The 24285-nt window shown below is 31.8% G+C and overlaps 1 protein-coding gene and 4 pseudogenes across 3 annotated transcripts; all 5 read right to left on the reverse strand.

The window, feature by feature from the left end:
* Window positions 1-1772: 1772 nt before the first annotated feature.
* Window positions 1773-3506, reverse strand: LOC149878509 (cytochrome P450 4V2 pseudogene; annotated as a pseudogene). Its single transcript, XR_016447600.1, has one exon. The product of XR_016447600.1 is annotated as a cytochrome P450 4V2 pseudogene (transcript).
* A 2126-nt stretch (window positions 3507-5632) lies between these two features.
* On the reverse strand, window positions 5633-7128 carry LOC149878510 (cytochrome P450 4V2-like; annotated as a pseudogene).
* Window positions 7129-11144: 4016 nt separating this feature from the next.
* On the reverse strand, window positions 11145-13327 carry LOC145193124 (cytochrome P450 4V2 pseudogene; annotated as a pseudogene). The gene has a single exon (XR_016447632.1). The product of XR_016447632.1 is annotated as a cytochrome P450 4V2 pseudogene (transcript).
* Window positions 13328-15623: 2296 nt separating this feature from the next.
* LOC149878511 (uncharacterized) lies at window positions 15624-16629 on the reverse strand. The gene has a single exon (XM_090072551.1). It carries the CDS (start codon window positions 16455-16457, stop codon window positions 15624-15626), a length of 834 nt encoding a protein of 277 aa, XP_089928677.1. The 5' UTR covers window positions 16458-16629.
* A 5456-nt stretch (window positions 16630-22085) lies between these two features.
* Window positions 22086-23683, reverse strand: LOC149878512 (cytochrome P450 4V2 pseudogene; annotated as a pseudogene).
* Window positions 23684-24285: the final 602 nt, after the last annotated feature.

The following is a 24285-nucleotide window of genomic DNA, read 5'->3' on the forward strand; positions in this document are numbered from 1 at the left end:
ATCCTTCTATGGCAAATAATATCAAAAGTGGTTTTAAAACAACCGGATTTTTTTTTATTAGATTTTAACAGCAGTGACCACTCAAGTATCGTCCAAAGATTACTTGTTCAAAGTATCGTCCAAAGATTACTTGTTCAAAGTATCGTCCAAAGATGTTCAAACAAAAACTTGTTCAAAGATTATTTGTTTGTTTGCAAAAAAATTAAAAAATTGTTTTTGTTTTAGTTTAGGGTAAAAATGGATTTTTCCATTTTTATTTAATATTTCTTGTTTCCAGACATTTTAAACACTCCCTTTGTTTAAATAACAAAAATAGTTAACAACGCATTTCTTTTAATAATTAGAAATTTATGAAATAAATCTTAAGTTTTAGCTTCTTATATCTCTTTATGAGGAGGGAAAACGAAAGAAATTCTAAACAGAATCTTTAAGTTTTATTCAACTCAAAAATGTAACCTTTTTTGAAGAAAGGTGCGAAGCAAACAAAACACCAGATGGATACACATGTACAACTACATGAAAAATGCAACAATCACATAATTGAAGTTTAAAACCTTTTTTGCAATAGCAACCAGAAGTTTAATTGTAATTACACTGATAAAGTGATAATAGTTCAGTTATGGCTTGCGAAAGCTCTGGAACTATTTTACAACTTTTACAAACAAGTCGAAACCAGACACAAAAGCTAATCGAAAGATAACCAGCAAAACCTGTTTTAGAGAAGCATAACTCAGAGGTCTAAACATAAGCGCTAAACGAGCTTGAAGATAAAATTATATATGAAGATAAAACCAAATAGCCTAATGGCTAAGGTCAAGTGTAGTAGTCGGTCTAGGCTGTTGTGCATGCATTAAACTGATAACTTTCTTTTTTTCTCGCTTGCTCTTCAAAGGAGAGACAAACCCAAGATCGACGTACTACTGGATCTTCATCGGAAAGGATGGGCAGTCCACAAGGTAATCGCTGGAGGGCTCTAAACCCCTAAATACCTAAAATCAATTATCAATGCTTTCATACTCCTAATTTAAGATACAGAAAAAAAAAAAGCAATCGAGAAAATCTTGCAGAAAAACTCTTTATCGGAAGATTTTAATGAAAGAAAATGATGTAAAACCTGAACATGTAAAAACTGAACATGTAAAACCTGAAAAAATAATGTAATAAAACTCCCCGCAAAAACACTTTATCTGGCACAAAACTACTACTAAAGTAATATTATGGTATGACAAAACTACTACTAAAGTATAATAATGGTATATAATTAGTATGGTATATAATAAATTATAGTATTTATTATATATATTATATATAACAGTGGCGGATCCAGGAAAAAAATTTACTCTAGCAAAAGTAAGCTTGGTGACGGAGGACCTTTTTTCTTTTATTATTATTATTTTTCCTAATATTATAGTATCTTTTAATTTGTTTAATATAATATTCTTCCGTAAAACTCTCTCTAAAAATCTTCTAAACTTCTCCAAAAAACATTGTGCAAGATATTTATAACCGATATTTTTTATTTGATTTCCGCAGATATTTCTTAAGTCAAGTGCTGTCCTAGTGTAAAAAAAGAACTTTTCAAGTTCAATAGTCTGGAACCACCAAAACAAGTTTTGTTATGTGATAAATATATCAATAAATCTAAAGTAAGAGTTATAACTGACAAGACGAGACAATCGTATTTACATGATTTTGATCATTAAATAAAATATGAAAAAATAAATAAATAAAATCCAAGATCAATAAATTGAACCAAAAAAAAACTTTCAGCATTTTATGCTGTGATGTATTAAATAACTTGTAAAAATAACTCAGTACATTGTCATCTAATTTTAAGTGTAGTAAAATTCAATAAAATGTGATCTTTACAAATATTGTTACAGATTAGCCTAACTTTAAACTCTTGAATGCTAAAAAAACTCAGTTCAAAGAAGTTATCTTTCAGTAAACTTCATCATGATTCCATTAGCTGATTTATGTATTATTTCCATAACGTCCTGAACTTCACTCTCCTTTTGCATGGCCTCTAAACAAAATGCTCTCATAATACTGTATAACAGCATTTTTTCTTCAATCATTGCAAACTTCTGACCTATACAGTTTCTTGGTCCTGCAGAGAACGGAATGTAGCTGTATGGGTTTCGCTTTGCAAGCTCATCATTCTCAAAACGCTCAGGTATAAAAGTGTACGGATCTTCCCAGTACTCGGGATTGTGATGAACCATCCTTACAAAAACATTAACTTCTGAACCCTTGGGAACAAATTGGCCGTCAATGATCATATTTTCTTCAATTGCTCGGGCGAATATGGGTACTGGTGGGTGCATTCGCAATGACTCTTTTATTACACACTCAAGATATTTAAAGTTTCGAACCTTTTCATACAGTGAGCCTCCACTTTCTTCTACTTTATCGATTTCTGAATGAAGCTTCATTTGAACATGAGGGTTGCGTCCTAGCAACCATAAAGTCCAGCTTAATGCAGCAGAGGTGGTGTCATGACCCTCGAACATAAACGTGTCCACCTCTTCCTGAATGCCTTCAGCGTCAATTTCACCTCTTTTGTATATATCCAACAGCAAATCTAGAAAGAACTTCTTATCTGTAAATGTAGTCTCATCATCTGAATTTAGTGAGCGAATCTTTATTCGCTGGTTTATTACATCGAGAGTCATTTTGTGAGCAACATCCAGCGCTTTGTAAAACCGTTTTCCACATGAAGAAAACTTGTAGATAACATCTGGCCAAAGCCAAGGGTACTTGTATCGTACCATAATTTCACTGTTCAAAGTGTTGATTGCTTTTACATAATCAGAGTCTGGACAGCTTTGGGCGTTTATTTTTACACCCATCGATGTCTCGCATATTATGTCCAGAGTGGCTAAACCGATTGGAACCTGAACATCAATTATTTTCCCACTTTCAGCAGAAATGCGCAAGTTTTCCACTAAACGAGCTGCCTGCTCTTCAAAGATTTTTAAAAAGCTGTTGAGTATTGAAAAATGGAAGCTAGGAGTAAGAAGCCGACGACGAGATTTCCATTTGGTACCAGTGCTCATTAGCAAACCAGTTTTTAGCCATTCATGGAAAAAGTCGTAGATAGACGACTTAGTTATAACTTTTTGACTGGTCAAAAGTGTTTCTGAAAACTTTATTGAAGACGAAAATATGATTGGTTTTAAGCCCAGCCACATACAAAAAACATTGCCGTAAACTCTACTCCATTCACATATTTGTTTATTAAACTTTACCGGATCACTTTGAAGTTGAAGAGAATTTCCAAAGAACGGTATTGTTGGCGGTGTAGCAATGGTTAAAAGTCCATAAGACATAATCCAAAGCCTCCAGCATATCTTTATAAGAAGGTAGAAAACTACAAAAGTTATTGTTAAGTATAATGGAAACATTTTTAAAAATATAAAAAAACTATCTGAAGGCTAAGCAGTTCATCAATCGTGTTAAAGTTAACATAATCTTTTTACTACCGCTCCTCTAAATCAGTATTTACAAACGGTTTGTTTTAATCAATAGACGATTTATTTGATTTCTTATAAGCTTATTTAGCTTTGAAAGCATTAAATGAGTTAATGCATTAAGCTCATTTACTGTTTACGTAACATTTTTTAAAAGTAGCCATTACAAAAACTACAATTTTATAAAAATTCACTCAAAACAAAATCGATCAACTATCTGAGAAGATGCATCTTGAAAAAAATATTTGAACATTTCGGTAAAAAATGATCGGGATTGCCTATCAAGATGTTACCAAATATGTTGAATTATAAAGATGACTAACATGTCACGTTTCTTTTGTTCTTTGTTTCTGTGTTATTTTCTTGTAAATAGTTCAAATAAGTTAACTGCATATTTCTTTTAATAATTAGGAGTTGATATGACTGTAAATCTTAAGTTTTAGCTTCTAATATCTCTTTATGAGGAGGGAAAACGAAAGAAATTCTTAACAGAATCTTTATGTTTTAATCATCTCAAACATGTAACCTATTTGATAGAAGAAAGGTGCGAGACAATCAAAACACCAGATGGTCACACATGTAAAATTGCATGAATAATAAAGCAGCTACATAATAAAACTTTAAAACTTTTTTTCACAACAATGACCAGAAGTTTAACTGTAGCGACACTGATAAAATGATAATAGTTCAATTAGGAAGGTTCGCAAAATTTCTGTGACTATTTTATAATTTTTACAAACAAGTCAAAAAGACAAGCCAAATAATTGAAGTTTAAAAATTTTTTCACAATAATGACCGGATGTTCTATAACGACCGGAAGTCCAAGAAGATTTTATAGTGAGAATAGCTTTTGTATAGATAGACTCTTTGGCCATGAGTCCAAAGGTGTGAAGAAGAAGATTTTTTAGTGACTTTTGATTGCATATTATTATCTGAATTTATAAATATCGAATATAGTCGAAATAAATGTTTGCATCTCGTTTTACTTTGTAAAAGTATTTACAGAATGAAACGAGAACCATTGATAAGTAATTTGTAATTCGATTGAGCAACTATTAAATCCCTATTAACTGTATTAAGATTTTGTTGTTGGATTTTATGCAGGTAAATTTTTTTAGGTCTGAAGTGTAAGAAGTTTGAGAGCGGAGATTTTATTTTTTTTTTTACCAAAGAATAAAGAGAGCGGAGATTGTGAGCTCGTGTCTGTAGAAGATATTGTTTTGAGGAATGTGTTTCGTTACAATTGATTACTGTTAGGGTGTTAGGGTGTTGGTCGGCTCTAGTGGTGGGTGGATGAGTGTTTCATGCATGGTTCGTGTAACGGTAGATTCCTTGACTTATAACACTTTAGGCCACGTAAGGCTAAAAACCAAATCTTATTACAATCAACAACAATATAGTAATTCCTTAATCTAAATGAAAATGAAATAAAACTAATATTTACTAATGGTTCTCTTTGTTTCATTTCATCAAAAGTCTCAAATATTTAACTCAAATATATTAGTATTTATAAATACAGATATTAGTATATTATTAAAATGAAGATACGCATTCAAAAGTCACTCAAAAAATTATCTATTTCCGTCTTTGGAGTAATGGCCAAAAGCATATACATATATTAGACTTTTCTCATTTTAATATCTTCTTTTTTCTCTTTGAAAATATCCCTTTGCTTTTTTCTTTTTCCTTCCTCACAGAAGTCTTGGAGCCTGAAGTTAGATGAGCCATACACACCCACACAGCAGTGAGGGCAACCCAACCACTTTATAATAAACATCCGATCACCCTAACGTAACCAAAAAAGATAAACACATTTCCCAAAGACAAAAAAATATTCTCCGGAGCTCACCTTATCTCCAACCTCACACTATAAATCCGCAAAATAAAACACCGCCTACACACAAACCGCCTTCACAACTTTAAGAGTTAATTTAGAAAATTATCCACCAAAACAATTTTCGTTATGAGGAAAAACTATTACTAAATCTGAAGGAAGAGTTACTACTGACAAGCGTACTTATATTATTTTGATCATTCAATAGTGCAAGATAAACAAACTTTTTACATTTTAAGCTATGTTATATTAAATGACTTGTTTAAATAACTCTTTTCATCTTCAGCTTATTCTAAAAAAAGAAAAATGCATCAAAAAGTTATCTTTAAGAAAGCTTCATCATGGTTCCATTAACTGATTTAGGTTCCCAATCTACAGCGCCTTGCACTTCATCTTCCTTTTGCATGGACTCAACACAAAATGCTTTCATAATACTGTATAGCAGCATTTTTTCTTCAACCATTGTAAGCTTCTGACCAATACAGTTTCTTGGTCCTGCAGAGAACGGAATGTACCTGTATGGGTTTCGCTTTGCAAGCTCATCATTCTCAAAACGCTCAGGTATAAAAGTGTACGGATCTTCCCAGTACTCGGGATTGTGATGAACCATCCTTACAAAAACATTAACTTCTGAACCCTTGGGAACAAATTGGCCGTCAATGATCATATTTTCTTCAATTGCTCTGGCGAATATGGGTACTGGTGGGTGCATTCGCAATGACTCTTTTATTACACAACCAAGATATTTAAAGTTTCGAATCTTTTCATACAGTGAGCCTCCACTTTCTTCTACTTTATCTATTTCTGAATGAAGCTTCATTTGAACATGAGGGTTGCGTCCTAGCAACCATAATGTCCAGCTTAATGCAGCAGAGGTAGTATCATGACCTTCGAACATTCATCCTGAATGCCTTCTGCGTCAATTTCACCTCTTTCATAAATATCTATCAGCAAATCTAGAAAGAACTTCTTTTCCGTCAATAGATTTTCATCTTCTGCATCTAGAGAACGGATTTTTATTCGCTGGTTTATTATATCCACAATCAGTTTGTGAGCAACATCTAGCGCATTGTAAAACCGTTTTCCACAAGGAAAATGCTTGTAGATAACATCTGGCCAAAGCCAAGGATATTTAGAGCGTTCCAATAATTCTCTGCTCAAAGTATTGATCGCTTTTACATAATCAGAGTCTGGACAGCTTTTGGCGTTTAATTTTACACCCATCGATGTCTCACATATTATGTCCAGAGTGGCTAAACCGATTGGAACTTGAACATGTATTTTTTCTCCACTTTTAGCAGAAATGCGCAAGTTTTCCACTAAACGAGCTGCCTGCTCTTCAAAGATTTTTAAAAGTCATAACTTTTTGACTGAGTTAAAATTGTTATAAGTCATAACTTTTTGACTGGTTAAAATTGTTTCTAAAAACTTTGTTGAAGAAAAAACTATAACCGGCTTTAAGCCCAGCCACACACAAAACAAATTGCTGTAAACTCTACTCCATTCACATGCTTGTTTGTAGAACTTTGCTGGATCACTATGAAGTTGAAGAGAATTTCCAAAGAATGGCGTTGTAGGTGGTGTAGTTATAGTTAAAAGTCCATATGACTTAATCCAAAGCTTCCAGCAAATCTTTACAAGAAGGTAGAACCCTGCAAAGGTTAATATTAAGTGTATTGGAAACATTTTTAATGTCATAAAAATAATATGAAGCCAAAGCAGTTCATCAATTGTGTTATGAAAAACCAAATTTATGAAACATTTTGTCTTTTTAACATAATTTTTATTTTTTTACAACCTGCTTTTTAACATAATCCTTTTCCTAGCATGAATATTTACAAAAGATTTGTTTTAGTCAATTGACAATTTATTTAATCTCTTATAAGCTTATTCAGCTATGAAGCCACTAAATGATTTAATTCATTTAGCTCATTCACTGTTTATGTAACATTTTTTTTAAAGCGCCCATTATAGAAGCTGTAATTAATTTTATGAATATTCACTCAGAAAAAAAAGAGCAACTATTTCTCAATTTTCCTTTGTGTTTTTTCGCTCCATAAGAGCAAAAAAACAAAAAAACATAGCAAAATCAGAGTGATTATAACGTAATTAGACACTGCAAATAATACTGACGCAAGCTGAATAAAAAACTTATCTTTTTTTTAAAATTAGTTCAATCATTTTCAATCGATAATAAAAATTTACGGCAAATCAAGTCTTAAATTCAATTCCCTGTGTTTCGTCTGTAAAACATCAATTAACTTTTCGTTTAAATGGGTATTTGAATCAATATTATCAAACAAATGGATCACAGACCTATCCTAGTTCATAATCTGAAATTTGTAAAGTTTTGGTCAAATTATATCATATGACAGGAGGTGATGCTTTTAAATAAAAAGACATCTGTATCAATTGCATTAGCAAGTTCTTAAATGCACGTGATTATGCGCGTGTTTTTTTTTTTTCTTCTACTAAACAAAGTATCAGCTTCTTCTTGAAAAATTTAGATTTACTGCTGAATTTAAAAACTTTTATATACACTCTATGCAAATTCAAACTCAATTTGCTTTTCAAAAAGTTGACAGCTAACTCATCTCATTACAGAGTATTGAAAAAAGACGGCTGTATAGGTTGTTGCAATTGACGTAATTACTATAACAATATCCTGTAATACCTTAACCAATCTTCATTAATACATTTTGCAGATAGAATCTTCACTATGTCAGCTGTATCTTGCATTTGAATCATGCAATGCAAAATTGATGCCATTATAGTTGCTGAAAATGCAATCGTGCTTCTCCAACTATAAGTGGTTTTAAAGTTTTCCTTAATAAATATAAAACTATTAAGTATGCCAGCTAAACCTTTTCAAGAAGTGTTTCACTTTTAGACTTGTTTTTTAAAAAATGTTTCAAACTTGTTTTCAAATACTTTACTTATTATATACTTACTTGTTACTTTATGTTTGTTTTCGAAATATTTTATTAGTTTAAAAGGTTTTATTCTTTCATTTACTAATTTTTCCGAACAATGAACACACAATGGACGAACTTCCCCATTAACATCGCTTCCCACACAAACTTTTCTTAATCTTTTCTCAGTTAAAGTAGTACTTTTTAAAACGGCCATTTTTGATTTATGAGAGTGAAGTTACATTAATATTCATATATATAATTTTTAGCGAAACAATTCCAGTACAAATTTACTGCAACAAGATTTATCTTCAAAATAATTAGTTTCATTATGCCCTAATGGAGGCGCTAGATAAAAGAGAGTTCGAATCGTCATCAAATGATTCTCTGAGCCCATTACAATAAACTATTATCATTCATGATTTGCATGGCTATACTAAGTGTCTAATAAATTTAGAAATTGTCTAGTTAATTTTCTAAATATTCTCGCGACTGGGGCGCAGTTTCTTCTGTATTTTTTTGCTGTGTCTTGCTTGAATCTTGTTATAAGATTCATAATTAAACTTCAAAATATCCAAAGAGGTTTTTAGAATTGAGGTTAAGGTCACTACTCAATTTACTTTTTAGAGCTTGGATTAGGGCTAATCTTATTTCAGTTTCCCTTTTAGAGCTTGGTTAAGTTTACTTCAGCTGATTAAGATTTTTAAGTATGGTTCCTAAGTCATACTCCAATTATAAAAAATTATATTTAATTAGTTATAACTACAACAAGCTATTGCCAATGAACAGGTACTGAAGGACCGTTTCTAAGTGTTTTGTAACAAGTTCAGCACCTTTCGAGGGAAAGAACAGATTACACTGTGTGACACAATCATTCCACCATCACATGCATCGAATTACTATTTAAAATGCAACCAAATATAACTAATGAATGATATGGATGTCTAACACTTCACTTTTTTGTGTTATTTTAATGTATCCTTTTATATAATGCGATACAAATAAGTTAACAGTAGATTTATTTTAATAATTAGAAATATATGACTATATAACTGGAAATAATTAGAAACATATGACTGTAGTTCTGAAGTTTTAGTTTCTAATATCGTTTTTAGAGTTTTTTTGGAAAATTACAGATATTTAATCAAAATAATACAGGTATTTATTACATATACTTATACAGATATTTATTGAAAAAGCTAAGAAAAATAGTGAGCGCCAAAACTTTTTATACCACCAAAACACACTTTGCTATGTTTGTGGAAAATATATTGTCAAACTTCACTACCTGAAAACTCTAGATTAATCCAAAAAAAATGCACCACAATAGTTTTGATAAAAATGCACCACAATAGCTTGAAGATAAAATTATTTATGAAGATAAAACCAAATAGCCTATTGGCTAAGGTCAAGTGTAATAGTCGGTCTAGGCTGTTGTGCTTGCATAAAACTGATAACTTTCTTTTTTTCTCGCTTGCTCTTCAAAGGAGAGACAAACCCAAGATCGACGTACCACTGCATCTTCATCGGAAAGGATGGGCAGTCCACAAGGTAATCGCTGGAGGGCTCTAAACCCCTAAATACCTAAAATCAATTATCAATGCTTTCATACTCCTAATTTAAGATACAGAAAAAAAAAAAGCAATCGAGAAAATCTTGCAGAAAAACTCCTTATAGGAAGATTTTAATGAAAGAAAATGATGTAAAACCTGAACATGTAAAAACTTTATGGGAAGATCTTTGTAAGAGAAAATTCAGATAAAATTTATTTATTTGAAGATTTTACGGAAGATTGATGGATAGTTTTTATGGAAGAATTTTAAAGAGATATTTTTGAGAAAAAAAAAAAGAAAAAAAAGAGAACATAGATCTTTAAAGCAGAAGTAAAGAAAAAGAAAGCAAAGGGATATTTTCAAAGAGAAAGAGAAGGTATTAAAGCGAGAATAGTTCTAAAATAGATAGACAATTTGGCCATGAGTCTAAACCCAGCAAACTCCCCAAGCTTGGGCCATGCGAGACCTACTTTTGGATTGTCATTCTTGATCCACTTTAATCTCCAGTGACTATCCGATGCAAAAAACATTTCCTTTTTTACCGTTCAAGCAACAGTTTACACGTTAAGTGACGCCGTTCAATGTCTCTTGGCTTTAACTCATAGGGCATCCAATGACCTTACTTTAGTATCATTCCTAAAGCTTTTAAACGTTTTGATACTGTTGTATCATCATCATGTAACGATTTTTTAAGTTTAATTAGCGTCTGACAAGGATCTTCAACAAGCAACTCCTCGAACTCCTTATCTTCAAAGTCATTGGCTTTTGAAGCGTCAAAACCAGTTTCTTCATGTCTTTTCCGATAGAGGAAGCTCGCAATACGTCTCGTCAACTATTCGGTGCGCCTCAGCTGCCATTATTTTTTTTTTGAAAAAATAATGTAATAAAACTCCCCGCAAAAACACTTTATCTGGCATAAAACTGCTACTATAGTAATTTTATGGTATGTTGTGGCATGTAAAAGGTATATAATAATGGTATATAATTAGTATGGTATATAACAAATTATGGTATATATTATATATATTATATATAACAGTGGCGGATCCAGGAAAAATATTGATTGTAGCAAAAGTAAGCTTGGTGACGGAGGACCTTTTTTTTTTTTTTATTATTTATCCTACTATTATAGTATCTTTTAATTTGTTTAATATAATATAAAAGATTAGTAACTGAAAACAAATTTACAAAACAGATATCAAAACTTGAAATTTGATAAGTGGAAGGTTAAAGATGGCAAGTTTTTGTAAGAATTACGTATGCGCAATTGCTAAGCATTTTTTTTCAATCACTTGTTCTAAAATAGGCACTAGATCGGTACGGTGGTGCCGATCGTTTATATATATTAGACTATTCTCATTTTAAAACCTTCTTTTTCTCTTTGAAAAGATTCTTTTTCTTCTTTATCTTTACCTCTTCTTTTCAGTCTCCTTTATCTTTTTTTTAAATCTCTTTTTCAAAATCTCCCAATATTTCTTTTATCATTTTTTCTATAAAATTTTTCTCAAAAAAAACTCTCTTTTAGATTTTCTCATAAAATTTTTTCTTAAAAATAAATTCTTCCGTAAAACTCCCTCTAAAAATCTTCTAAACTTCTCCAAAAAATATTGTGCAAGATATTTATAACCGATATTTTTTATTTGATTTCCGCAGATATTTCTTAACTCAAGTGCTGTCCTAGCATAAAAAAAGAACTTTATTTTTAAGTTCAATAGTCTGGAACCGCCAAAACAAGTTTTGTTATGTGGTAAATATATCATTAAATCTAAAGTAAGAGTTATAACTGACAAGACGAAAAAAAAACTTTCTGCATTTTATGCTGTGATGTATTAAATAACTTGTATAAATAACTCAGTACATTGTGATCAAATTTTAAATTAAGTAAAATTCATAAAAGTGATCTTTACAAATATTGCTATAGATTAATCTAACTTTAAACTCTTGAACACTAAAAAAACTCAAAAAAATTATCTTTTAAAAAACTTTATCATGATTCCATTAACTGATCTATGTATTACATCTATACAGCCCTGAACTTCAGCCTCCTTTTGCATGGACTCCACACAAAATGCTTTCATAATACTGTATAGCAGCATTTTTTCTTCAATCATTGCAAACTTCTGACCGATACAGTTTCTTGGTCCTGCAGAGAACGGAATGTAGCTGTATGGGTTTCGCTTTGCAAGCTCATCATTCTCAAAACGTTCAGGTATAAAAGTGTACGGATCTTCCCAGTACTCAGGATTGTGATGAACCATCATGACAAACACATTAACTTCTGAACCCTTGGGAACAAATTGGCCATCGATGATCATATTTTCTTCAATTGCTCGGGCGAATATGGGTACTGGTGGGTGCATTCGCAAAGACTCTTTTATTACACACTCAAGATATTTAAAGTTTCGAACCTTTTCATACAGTGAGCCTCCGCTTTCTTCTACTTTATCGATTTCTGAATGAAGCTTCATTTGAACATGAGGGTTGCGTCCTAGCAACCATAAAGTCCAGCTTAATGCAGCAGAGGTAGTATCATGACCTTCAAACATAAACGTGTCCACCTCTTCCTGAATGCCTTCAGCGTCAATTTCACCTCTTCTGTAGATATCCAACAGCATATCTAGAAAGAACCTCTTTTCTGTTGATGGACTATCATTTTCTGCATCTAGAGAGCGGATCTTTATTCGTTGGTTTATTACATCGTTAGTCATTTTGTGAGCAACATCCAACGCTTTGTAAAACCGTTTTCCACTTTGAGTTAACTTGTAGATAACATCTGGCCAAAGCCAAGGATATTTAGATCGTTCCGATATTTCTCTGTTCAAAGTACTGATCGCTTTTACATAATCAGAGTCTGGGCAGCTTTGGGCGTTTATTTTTACACCCATCGATGTCTCGCATATTATGTCCAAAGTGGCTAAACTGATTGGAACCTGAACATCTATTACTTCCCCACTTTCAGCAGAAATGCGCAAGTTTTCTACTAAACGAGCTGCCTGCTCTTCAAAGATTTTTAAAAAGCTGTTAAGTATTGAAAAATGAAAGCTGGGAGTAAGAAGCCGACGACGAGATTTCCATTTGGTACCAGTGCTCATTAGCAAACCTGTTTTTAGCCATTCATGGAAAAAATCGTAGACAGACGACTTACTGATAACTTTTTGGCTGGTTAAAAGTGTTTCTGAAAACTTTATTGAAGACGAAACTATAGCCGGTTTTAAGCCAACCCACATACAAAAAACATTGCCGTAAACTCTACTCCATTCACATATTTGTTTATTAAACTTTACCGGATCACTTTGAAGTTGTAGAGAATTTCCAAAGAACGGTACTGTAGGTGGTGAAGCAATGGTTAAAAGTCCATAAGACTTAATCCAAAGCCTCCAGCAAATCTTTACAAGAAGGTAAAAAGCTACAAATATTAGTGTGAAGTAGAATGGAAACATTTTTAAAAAGATAAAAAAATCTGAAAGCGAAGCAGTTCATCAATCGTGTTAAAGTTAACATAATCTTTTTACTACCGTTCCTCTATATCAGTATTTACAAACGGTTTGTTTTAATCAATAGACAATTTATTTGATTTCTTATAAGCTTATTTAACTTTGAAAGCATTAAATGAGTTAATGCATTAAGCTCATTTACTGTCTACGTAACATTTTTTAAAAGTACCCATTATAAAAACTACAATTTTTTAAAAGTTCACTCAAAACAAAATCGATCAACTATCTGAGAAGATGCATCTTGAAAAAAAAAAAGTTTAAACACTTCGGTAAAAAATGATTTGGATTTGCCAATCAAGATGTTACCAAATATGTTGAATTATAAGGATGACTAACATGTCACGTTTCTTTTGTTCTTTGTTTCTTTGTTGTTTTCATGTACATAATCTAGTGCAAATAAGTTAACTGCACATTTCTTCTTAATAATGAGGAGTTGATATGACTGTAAATCTTAAGTTTTAGCTTCTTATATCTCTTTATGAGGAGGGAAAACGAAAGAAATTCTAAACAGAATCTTTAAGTTTTATTCAACTCAAACATGCAACCTATTTGATTGAAGTAAGGTGCGAGACAATCAAAACACTAAATGATTCATGTAAAATTGCATGAATAATAAAGCAGCTACGTAATAAAACTTTTTTTTTGCAACAATGACCAGAAGTTTAATTGTAGCGACACTGATAAAATGATAATAGTTCAATTAGGAAGGTTCGCAAAAGTTCTGTGACTATTTTATAAGTTTTGCAAACAAGTCAAAAAGACAAGCCAAATAATTGAAGTTTAAATTTTTTTTCACAATAACGACCGGATGTTCAATAACGACCGGAAGTCCAAGAAGATTTTATAGTGAGAATAGCTTTTGTATAGATAGACTCTTTGGCCATGAGTCCAAAGGTGTGAAGAAGAAGATTTTTTAGTGACTTTTGATTGCATATTATTATCTGAATTTATAAATATCGAATATAGTCGAAATAAATGTTTGCATCTCGTTTTACTTTGTAAAAGTATTTACAGAATGAAACGAGAACCATTGATAAGTAATTTGTAATTCGATTGAGCAACTATTAAATCCCTATTAAATGTATTAAGATTTTGTTGTTAGATTTTATGCAGGTAAATTTTTTTAGGTCTGAAGTGTAAGAAGTTTGAGAGCGGAGATTTTATTTTTTTTTTTACCAAAGAATAAAGAGAGCGGAGATTGTGAGCTCGTGTCTGTAGAAGATTGTGTTTAGAGGAATGTGTTTCGTTACAATTGATTACTGTTAGGGTGTTAGGGTGTTGGCCGGCTCTAGTGGTGGGTGGATGAGTGTTTCATGAATGGTTCGTGTAACGGTAGATTCCTTGACTCTAACACTTTAGGCCACGTAAGGCTAAAAACCAAATCTTATTACAATCAACAACAATATAGTAATTCCTTAATTTAAATGTAAATGAACTAAAACTAATAATTACTAATGGTTCTCTTTGTTTCATTTCATCAAAAGTCTCAAATATTTAACTCAAATATATAAGTATTTATAAATACAGATATTAATATATTATTACAAATGAAGATACGCATTCAAAAGTCACTCAAAAATTATCTATTTCCGTCTTTGGAGTAATGGCCAAAACCGTATACATTAGGCCGGATCATAACTTAAAAAAATTTGGAAAATTTCTTCGGGAATTTCCAGTAATTGGCTCTCAAATACGCTGAATGCAATGCTGCAAACCGTTTTTCGCTACTACTTTGCTATACTTTGTATTTTTACCTTTGAAGTTTTCAAATAAATTAACTTAAAAACGCTCATTTGTTACATAATTTATTGATTGAATTTATAATAAAATTCAAATTATTTGAACAGTCAAAACAATATATCATTAGCAAACGTTGATTAGAAACTATATGTGGCGCTCCAGTTGAACGCGAATATAGCCATCACGATTTTCATGACCATAAACTTTAGATGCTGATTCAGTCACAATTTTAATCACACGTTCAACACTTTGATTGTGACATGGAAATGGCTCAATGTCAATAACTATGTCTTCAACTGACGAAAGCCATCCCAATATTTGTACAGTTGGAATATGTTTTGTCAGAACAGGTTCCAAGCGGGGCTGTGTTTGCCAGTCAATCAGTTCTTCATAACTAGTCGCTTGAAATCGTATCTCAGGGAGTTGAAATTTTCGATTTGGTATGTCATCTTCACGAGCACGAAGAATTCTCTTCAACGCAAGCTTACGGATCACTTGACGGTTGTCTTTGAGCATTGCCAGAATAATGCTCTCGATATGAGCCGGGTAGTTATTGCGCTTCAAAACTTGCTGAACAATTATTCGATAACGCACTGGAAGAAATCGTGATGTGTCTATCATTTTATAATAGTGTGGAGCAGCATTCCAGCAGTTTGAATGTTTCTTATGTCAAACCAAACAACCGCATATGAATTCACAATAAATTTAGCCAAAAGTATTAGTTCATTTGATGGATCTTCAGTAGATATATAGAGGCGTAGAACACGGTTTGCTAGTGTCAACCACCTTGCATGGTTTAGTCGCCCAGGTGTTCTAGAATTAAATCTATCTGGTACAACACCTGTCTTCACCGCATTAACAATTTCGAAAAAGTACAGTTGATCACTGCTTAACAACTGCTTATTGCATATAATAGGTTCACCAACAAGTATGGCAAAGCTGACTATGGGTTTCTTAACAGACATTGAAATAGATTTGCCAATTGGTCCATTAAATGAATGGGGTCCAGTTGTTGCACCATCTAAGGAGTGAAAAAGATGTCGCAAAGGAAGCTCGTTCAGATGTAAAAGACAAATGGACCAGTGCAGTGGTCGACCAAGTTCAATTTCCATTCTGCATATAACTCCATTGTTTAAACCAGTGTTAACGTTAGTTGAATCAGAACCAATACAAACAAGGTTTGTGCAGTCAACAGTATCAATTATTGAATCTGCAATGGATTTGGCTGATCCACTTGTTGGCGTACAATGATCAACATACTTTGAATTTGGCTCTGATAAAATGGAAATATGTTCCTCAGAAATCACAGTCTGCCTATCCCCCTCAAGTTTTAAAGTCTGATCTTTCCTTCCATCAAAATACAATCCAGTAATTCTACAATCAGCATTTTCACAGGATGTTCTCAGTAGTTTTCGTTCTATGCGAATTTTATTCCGATCCACTGGCCCCATATGTTCTATACCAAAATCAACCAGAGTTGCTGATACAATCGCGGCAACTGCTCTATCTGATATGCCAAAACCATCTGCTTGTAGAGCAATATTTTTTAAACAACGGTTTTTCAGACGAGTAGATGTGACTTCGGTATTGACATCTGATACGGAAGGGGAATAAGTTTCGGTGTCAGAATTGTTGTCTGTTTCATTATCTGATTCATTATCAGATGCTTCAACGACTCTGGCACACTTAACTGCAGTCTCTTCCTTTGATAATGAAACAGATTTTTGTTTTAAACGCCTCTCAGCACGTGCGGATTCCTTCTTGTCGATTCCAGCTATTCTTCCAACACGTATAGTGCGTTGATCAGTTAGGAAGTCATGCTCAATTGCTGGCACCTTCAGAACCATTGGACAGCAACAAGACGAAAGTTCTTTGCATTTACATGAACAAATGTCAAACAATGTGTCAAGATCTTTTTCTATTTCATCTTGTTTGACTGTTGCAGACTTTGATCGAATCACTTTCTGAACATTGTCTATGTACTTCTCCAGCTGTAATTCTATGCCTCGAAGACTTATAGTAGGAACTGATGCTTTAATCCATATCTGAGAAAGTTTCTCTGCTAGTCTCTTACAAACAGACCGTAGTGGTTCAGTTTCATAATTCTTCTCAGACAAGTATGCTTTGCCTACTTGCTTGGGTAATTCACGACCTTCTCCAAAAAGTATATGACGATTCTTTGAAGCTTTAGATCTTGAAATCATTATTGTTTTACAATTTTATAACATATCAGAATTTCAGTTAATTTCTAAAAATATAAGATGAGACGGATAAATTCTGCAATCAGTTAATAAAAGCAGAAATTAATAAACAATCACATAAAAATAGAATAATATAATAATAATAATATAATAATATAAAGTTATAATAGCGTTGGAGTTAATCATATCATTAGGGTTAATTTAGTTAGGTAGGTATAGGTTTGGTTCAATTTCATAACCTTGGGATTATATCTAGTATTAGGGTTAAATGCATGTTTCAGTTAATGCATGTACTAAAGTAAATATACTTAGCATATAAAACCTTAAAACTTAAAAATGCAAAGTATAATCAATTCTTTAGAAATATTTTTTTTGTAAATATTAAACAACACTATATCACGCCACTTTTCACAAATTCTAAAAAAAATTAATTTTTATGATCCGGCCTAGTATATATACAGTACTGTGCAAAAGAAAGTAGCACCTAAGAGAATTTTTATATATTCAAGATAAAGTGTCAAACAAAATAAAATTAAAACAAAGATATATGTACAAACATATTTTTTATTAAATTGTGTAATATAATACAAGTTTTATTAAAAGCATTTAAATTTATAACTATACATAGAGACTTAATTAATATTTAGTGTGACCACCATTATTTACAATAACATCTTTTAGTTATACTTTTATACAGATTTTCAATAAATGTGATGGGGATATTATGCCATTCTTCTTTTAGAACATTCCAAAGTTCATTTACATTCTTTGGCAACCTTTCCATCTTCTTTTTGTCTAAGTAGTCCCACACATGTTCGATTATGTTCAAATCAGGGCTCTGAGGAGGCCTAGGCATGGTTTTAAACACTCCCTCCTCTTCCAGATTTGACAAACAATTTTTAACTAACTTGCAAGTATGTTTGGGATCGTTATCCTGTTGTAGGATAAAATAATCCCCGATCAGTTGTCGTCCAGAAGGCACAGTATGATTATGTAAAATATTTTTATATTTTTCACCTGTAAGCTTTTCTGTTATTCTAACAATGTCCCCTATCCCTTTTATTGAAAAACACCCCCAAACTTAAATATTCCCCCACCATGTTTGATAGTTGATGCTAGACATAGCTCTTTCAATGCCTCTCCCTTTCTTCGCCTAACATACTGACGTCTAATCGTCCCAAATATTTGAAATTTAGATTCGTCTGTAAACAATACCTTGTCCCATTGATTTTTCTGCCACTCTTTGTGCTCTCTGGCGAACTTTAATCTTTTTTCTTTATTACCTTTGCGTAGTAAAGGTTTTTTAATAGTTACACAGCCTTTTAATCCAGATTTTATTAGAGATCGTCGCACAGTAGATGCATGTACTAAAGTTCCACTAGCTCTTTTAAGATTTTGAACGAGTTCTGCGCTTACTTTCTTGCGATTTCGTTGCGCTGTTATTTTTAAAAACTGTTCATCACATAGGCTTAACTTCTTGGGACGACCAGACCTCTTTTTATCCACTACATCACCAGTTTCATTATATTTTTAACTATTTTTTGAACTGAGGCTCGTGAACAATTCACACGTTTGGCTATTTTAACTTGACTATAGCCCTCTTCATGTAAAACAATGATGCGATTTCTGTCATTTATTGATATCTTTGCCATTTTATTAGTATTGAAAAAAAAATTTTATTATAAAACAAAACTTTTGAAAAAAAAAAAAATTTTTTTAGAAGAAAAAATCTGTAATTAACGCGAGAACTCAACAGTAACTAAAAATATCAAAAAATATTTACCAATAATAAATTTAAACAAAATAAATAAATAGTACAGTGATTGATGTAATCAACTTCTAGTGTTGATCCTTGTCCGCAATAAATGAGCAAACATTATAAGTGGGTGAAAAATGATACGAGTTGAAACCATCTAATAAATATTAATAAAAAAATTATATTATTAACGAAATCATTAACTAAAATAAATATAGTTTTATTTAAAGGAATATCTTAGTTTAATTTAATAAAAACGCAATATTATTTACTTATAGTTATTTAAATGTGCATTTTTTTAAAAATTTCTTAGGTGCTACTTTCTTTTGCACAGTACTGTATATTAGACTATTCTCATTTAAATATCTTCTTTTTTCTCTGAAAATATCCCTTTGTTTTTTTTCTTTTTCCTTCCTCACAGAAATCTTCGAGCCTGCAGTTACACGAGCCATACTCACCCACACAGCAGTGAGGGCAACCCAACAACTTAATGACAAACATCCAAAAACCCTAACGTAACCAAAAAAGATAAACACATTTCCCAAAGACAAAAAAATATTCACCGGGGCTCACCTTATCTCCAACCTCACACTATAAATCCGCAAAATAAAATACCGCCTACACACAAACCGCCTTCACAATTTTTAGAGTTCATTTAGAAAATTATAGAAATTTATTTAAAACTTACGGAGAAAAGTGAGTGTCATAAACTATAGAACCACCAAAACAATTTTCGTTATAAGGAAAAACTATTACTAAATCTGAAGGAATAGTTACTACTAACAAGCGTACTTACATTATTTTGATCATTCAATAGTGCAAGATAAGTAACCTTTTTGCATTTTGCGCTTCGTTATATTAAATGACTATTAAATATTTAAAAACTAAATCTTCTGCAAATGAAAAAATATATAAAAATTACAAAAATTTATTTGAAAAAATTCGCAAAAATCTAAAAAAAAATTTTTATACCAATCTGATCAATAAGTTTAAAAACAACTCAACGCGCACCTGGCAAATTATAAAAGAGATAGCAGGAAAATCAAAAAATCACTTAAGTTCTTTACCACAAACTATAAAATTTGAAGATGAAAATATATGTGAACCGAGCAAAATTGCAAACATATTTAATAAATTTTTAACTGAAATTGGAACTAATCTCTCTAAAAAAATTTCTATGACCGAAAATTCGTTTGAAGACTACTTGTGTCCTATAATTAAATCTCATTATAACAATGAGTATTCTTCTGAAATATCCCACGACGAGCTTGATATAGCCTTTAAATCTTTAAAAAGAAGTAAAGCTTTTGGTGCTGATGAAATAAGTGGTAACATAGTTGCAGAATGTTATGAAAGTCTGAAAGATATTCTTTATAAAGTGTTTAATGCATCTATAAAATAAGGAGTTTTCCCGGATCAATTGAAAATTGCGAAAGTCAAACCAATTTACAAACAAGGCGATACAACAAATATCAACAACTATCGCCCGATTTCGGTTCTTTCAACTTTTTCAAAATTATTGGAAAGAATAATATGTAATAGAATATTTAAATATTTTGACCAAAATAATATACTATATTCCAAACAGTTTGGCTTTAAAAAAAAATATTTCAACTGAGCACGCAATTATTCAATTTGTTAGGGAACTCTCAGAACCTTTCGAAAAAAAACAATATACCCTAGGAGTCTTTATTGATCTTTCGAAGGCTTTCGATACCGTTGACCATAAGATATTGCTTAAAAAGCTCGAATACAATGGAATCAAAAACAAAATGCTAAAATGGTTTCATAGTTACTTTTCAAATAGAAAGCAATTTCTTAGCTATTATGATGTCTTTCAAAGTGACTATACTGAAACAACCTGCGGTGTTCTACAAGGCTCTATTCTAGGTCCTCTTATGTTTTTAACTTATATTAATGATTTAAGCAAAGCAGCTAATCTTCGGAGTATTATGTTTGCTGATGATACAAATTTGTTTTTATCAAAAAGTAATACTAATGAGCTGTTTTCTGATATGAACAAAGAACTTAAATGCATATCTGAGCAGCTTAAATGTAACAAATTGACCTTAAACCTTGATAAAACAAAATACAATCTATGTCACCCTATATCTAAAAAACGTTTTTTACCAAGAACCATGCCAAAAATTCTTATTGATGAACTAGAAATAAAAAAGGAAACTTTTACTAGTTTTCTTGGCATTTATCTTGATGAGAATGTTACATGGAAACCACATATTGACTACATTTGTACAAAGGTTCCTAAAAATATAGGAGTCCTCTATAAGTCAAGAAATTATAAGTCCTCTATAAGTCAACTCTATTACTCATTTATACATAGTTATATTAACTATGCAAATATTGCTTGGGGAAGTACAAGCAAAAGTAAGTTGCGTACTCTTTACCATCATCAGAAACATGCAATACGCTTAGTTTGTTTTGAAAATCGACTTACACATTCAAAATTTTTATTCAAAAATATAAAAGTACTTAACATTTATGAAGTAAATGTATATAAAATATTATGCTTTATGTTTCAATGTAAAATCAATCCGTCCTTACACGTTTTTAAAGATTTTATTACCTTAAAAAACAAAAAATAAGTATACACTACGAAATGATAAATCACTCTTTGAAACCTTTTGTCGAACAAAATTCAATCAGTCCTGTATAGCTTATCGGGCACCCAATCTCTGGAACAAAATTGCTTTACCTAATTTTGATTTATCAATTACCGTCCCAGTCTTTAAAAAGAAATTTAAAAAATTCATTCTCTTTAATGACAATATGTTGAAATACTTTTAATAAGAAGAAATTTGTATAAACACGCTCTTTTGTTTTTTGTATTTTGTCATTTTTATTTGTCTATATTTATTAATGGCTTAAGTTATATTCTATTACAACTTTTTATGGTTCTGGCGACAAGATCATTAGATCTTCTATCAGATACCAAGTTTTTATTTAAATTAGTCTATATATCACGGATTTTATTGCATCACGAAAGCATATATCACGGACTTAATTGCATTACGACTAATTAAATGTAAAACTGAAAAAAAAAAAAAAAAAAAACTCTTTTCATCTTCAGCTAATTCTAAATTAAAAAAAAATGCATCAAAAAATTATCTTTCAGAGAGCTTCATCATGATTCCATTAACTGATTTATGTACTACATCTATAGCGCCTTGCACTTCACCCTCCTTTTGCATGGACTCAACACAAAATGCTTTCATAAAACTGTACAGCAGCATTTTTTCTTCAATCATTGCAAACTTCTGACCGATACAATTTCTTGGTCCTGCAGAGAACGGAATGTAGCTATATGGGTTTCGCTTTGCAAGCTCATCCTCAAAACGTTCAGGTATAAAAGTGTACGGATCTTCCCAGTACTCAGGATTGTGATGAACCATCATGACAAACACATTAACTTCGGAACCCTTGGGAACAAATTGGCCATCAATGATCATATTTTCTTCAATTTCTCGGGCGATTATGGGTACTGGTGGGTGCATTCGCAAAGACTCTTTTATTACACACTCAAGATATTTAAAGTTTCGAACCTTTTCATACAGTGAGCCTCCACTTTCTTCTACTTTATCTATTTCTGAATGAAGCTTCATTTGAACATGAGGGTTGCTTCCTAGCAACCATAAAGTTCAGCTTAATGCAGCAGAGGTAGTATCATGACCTTCGAACATAAACGTGTCCACCTCTTCCTGAATGCCTTCAGCGTCAACTTCTCCTCTTTTGTAAATATCTATAAGCATATCTAGAAAAAACTTCTTTTCTGTCAATAGATTTTCATTTTCTGCATCTAGAGAGCGGATCTTTATTCGCTCGTTTACTACATCCTTAGTCAGTTTGTGAGCAACATCCAACGCTTTGTAAAACCGTTTTCCACAGGGAAGCTGCTTGTAGATACCATCTGGCCAAAGCCAAGGATATTTAGAGCGTTCCAATATTTCTCTGTTCAAAGTACTGATTGCTTTTACATAATCAGAGTCTGGACAGCTTTGGGCGTTTATTTTTACACCTATCGATGTCTCGCATATTATGTCCAGAGTGGCTAAACCGATTGGAACTTGAACATCTATTATTTTCCCACTTTCAGCAGAAATGCGCAAGTTTTCTACCAAACGAGCTGCCTGCTCTTCAAAGACTTTTAAAAAGCTGTTGAGTATTGAAAAATGGAAGCTAGGAGTAAGAAGCCGACGACAAGATCTCCACTTAGTTCCTGTGCTTGTTAGCAAACCTGTTTTTAGCCAGTCATGCAGAAAGTCGAAGATAGAGCACTTAGTTATAACTTTTTGACTGGTTAAAATTGCTTCTAAAAACTTTGTTGAAGACAAAACTATAACGGCTTTAAGCCCAGCCACACACAAAACACATTGCCGTAAACTCTACTCCATTCACATGCTTGTTTGTAGAACTTTGCTGGATCACTATGAAGTTGAAGAGAATTTCCAAAGAACGGTATTGTAGGTGGTGTAGTAATAGTTAAAAGTCCATATGACTTAATCCAAAGCTTCCAGCAAATCTTTACAAGAAGGTAGAACCCTGCAAAGGTTAATATTAAGTGTATTGGAAACATTTTTAATGTCATAAAAATAATATGAAGCCAAAGCAGTTCATCAATTGTGTTATGAAAAACCAAATTTATGAAACATTTTGTCTTTTTAACATAATTTTTATTTTTTTACAACCTGCTTTTTAACATAATCCTTTTCCTAGCATGAATATTTACAAAAGATTTGTTTTAGTCAATTGACAATTTATTTAATCTCTTATAAGCTTATTCAGCTATGAAGCCACTAAATGATTTAATTCATTTAGCTCATTCACTGTTTATGTAACATTTTTTTTTAAAGCGCCCATTATAGAAGTTGTAATTAATTTTATAAAAATTCACTCAGAAAAAAAAGAGCAACTATTTCTCAATTTTCCTTTGTGTTTTTTCGCTCCATAAGAGCAAAAAAACAAAAAAACATAGCAAAATCAGAGTGATTATAACGCAATTAGACACTGCAAATAATACTGACGCAAGCTGAATAAAAAACTTATCTTTTTCTTAAAATTAGTTCAATCATTTTCAATCGATAATCAAAATTTACGGCAAATCAAGTCTTAAATTGAATTCCCTGTGTTTCGTCTATAAACTTTTCGTTTAAATGGGTATTTGAATCAATATTATCAAACAAATGGATCACAGACCTATCCTAGTTCATAATCTGGAATTTCTAAAGTGTTGGTCAAATTGTATCATATGACAGGAGATGATGCTTTTAAATAACAAGACATCTGTATCAATTGCATTAGCAAATT

This window comes from Hydra viridissima, unplaced genomic scaffold (assembly GCF_058129835.1).
Source record: "Hydra viridissima isolate aposymbiotic clone 2 unplaced genomic scaffold, HvirCarnegie_v1 scaffold_15, whole genome shotgun sequence".
NCBI classification, from domain to species: domain Eukaryota; kingdom Metazoa; phylum Cnidaria; class Hydrozoa; order Anthoathecata; family Hydridae; genus Hydra; species Hydra viridissima.

What these genes read in the sequence shown, in the direction of transcription:
- LOC149878511 (XM_090072551.1), bottom strand. Translation starts at nt 16,457, where the DNA reads ATGGGGCCAGTGGATCGGAATAAAATTCGCATAGAACGAAAACTACTG.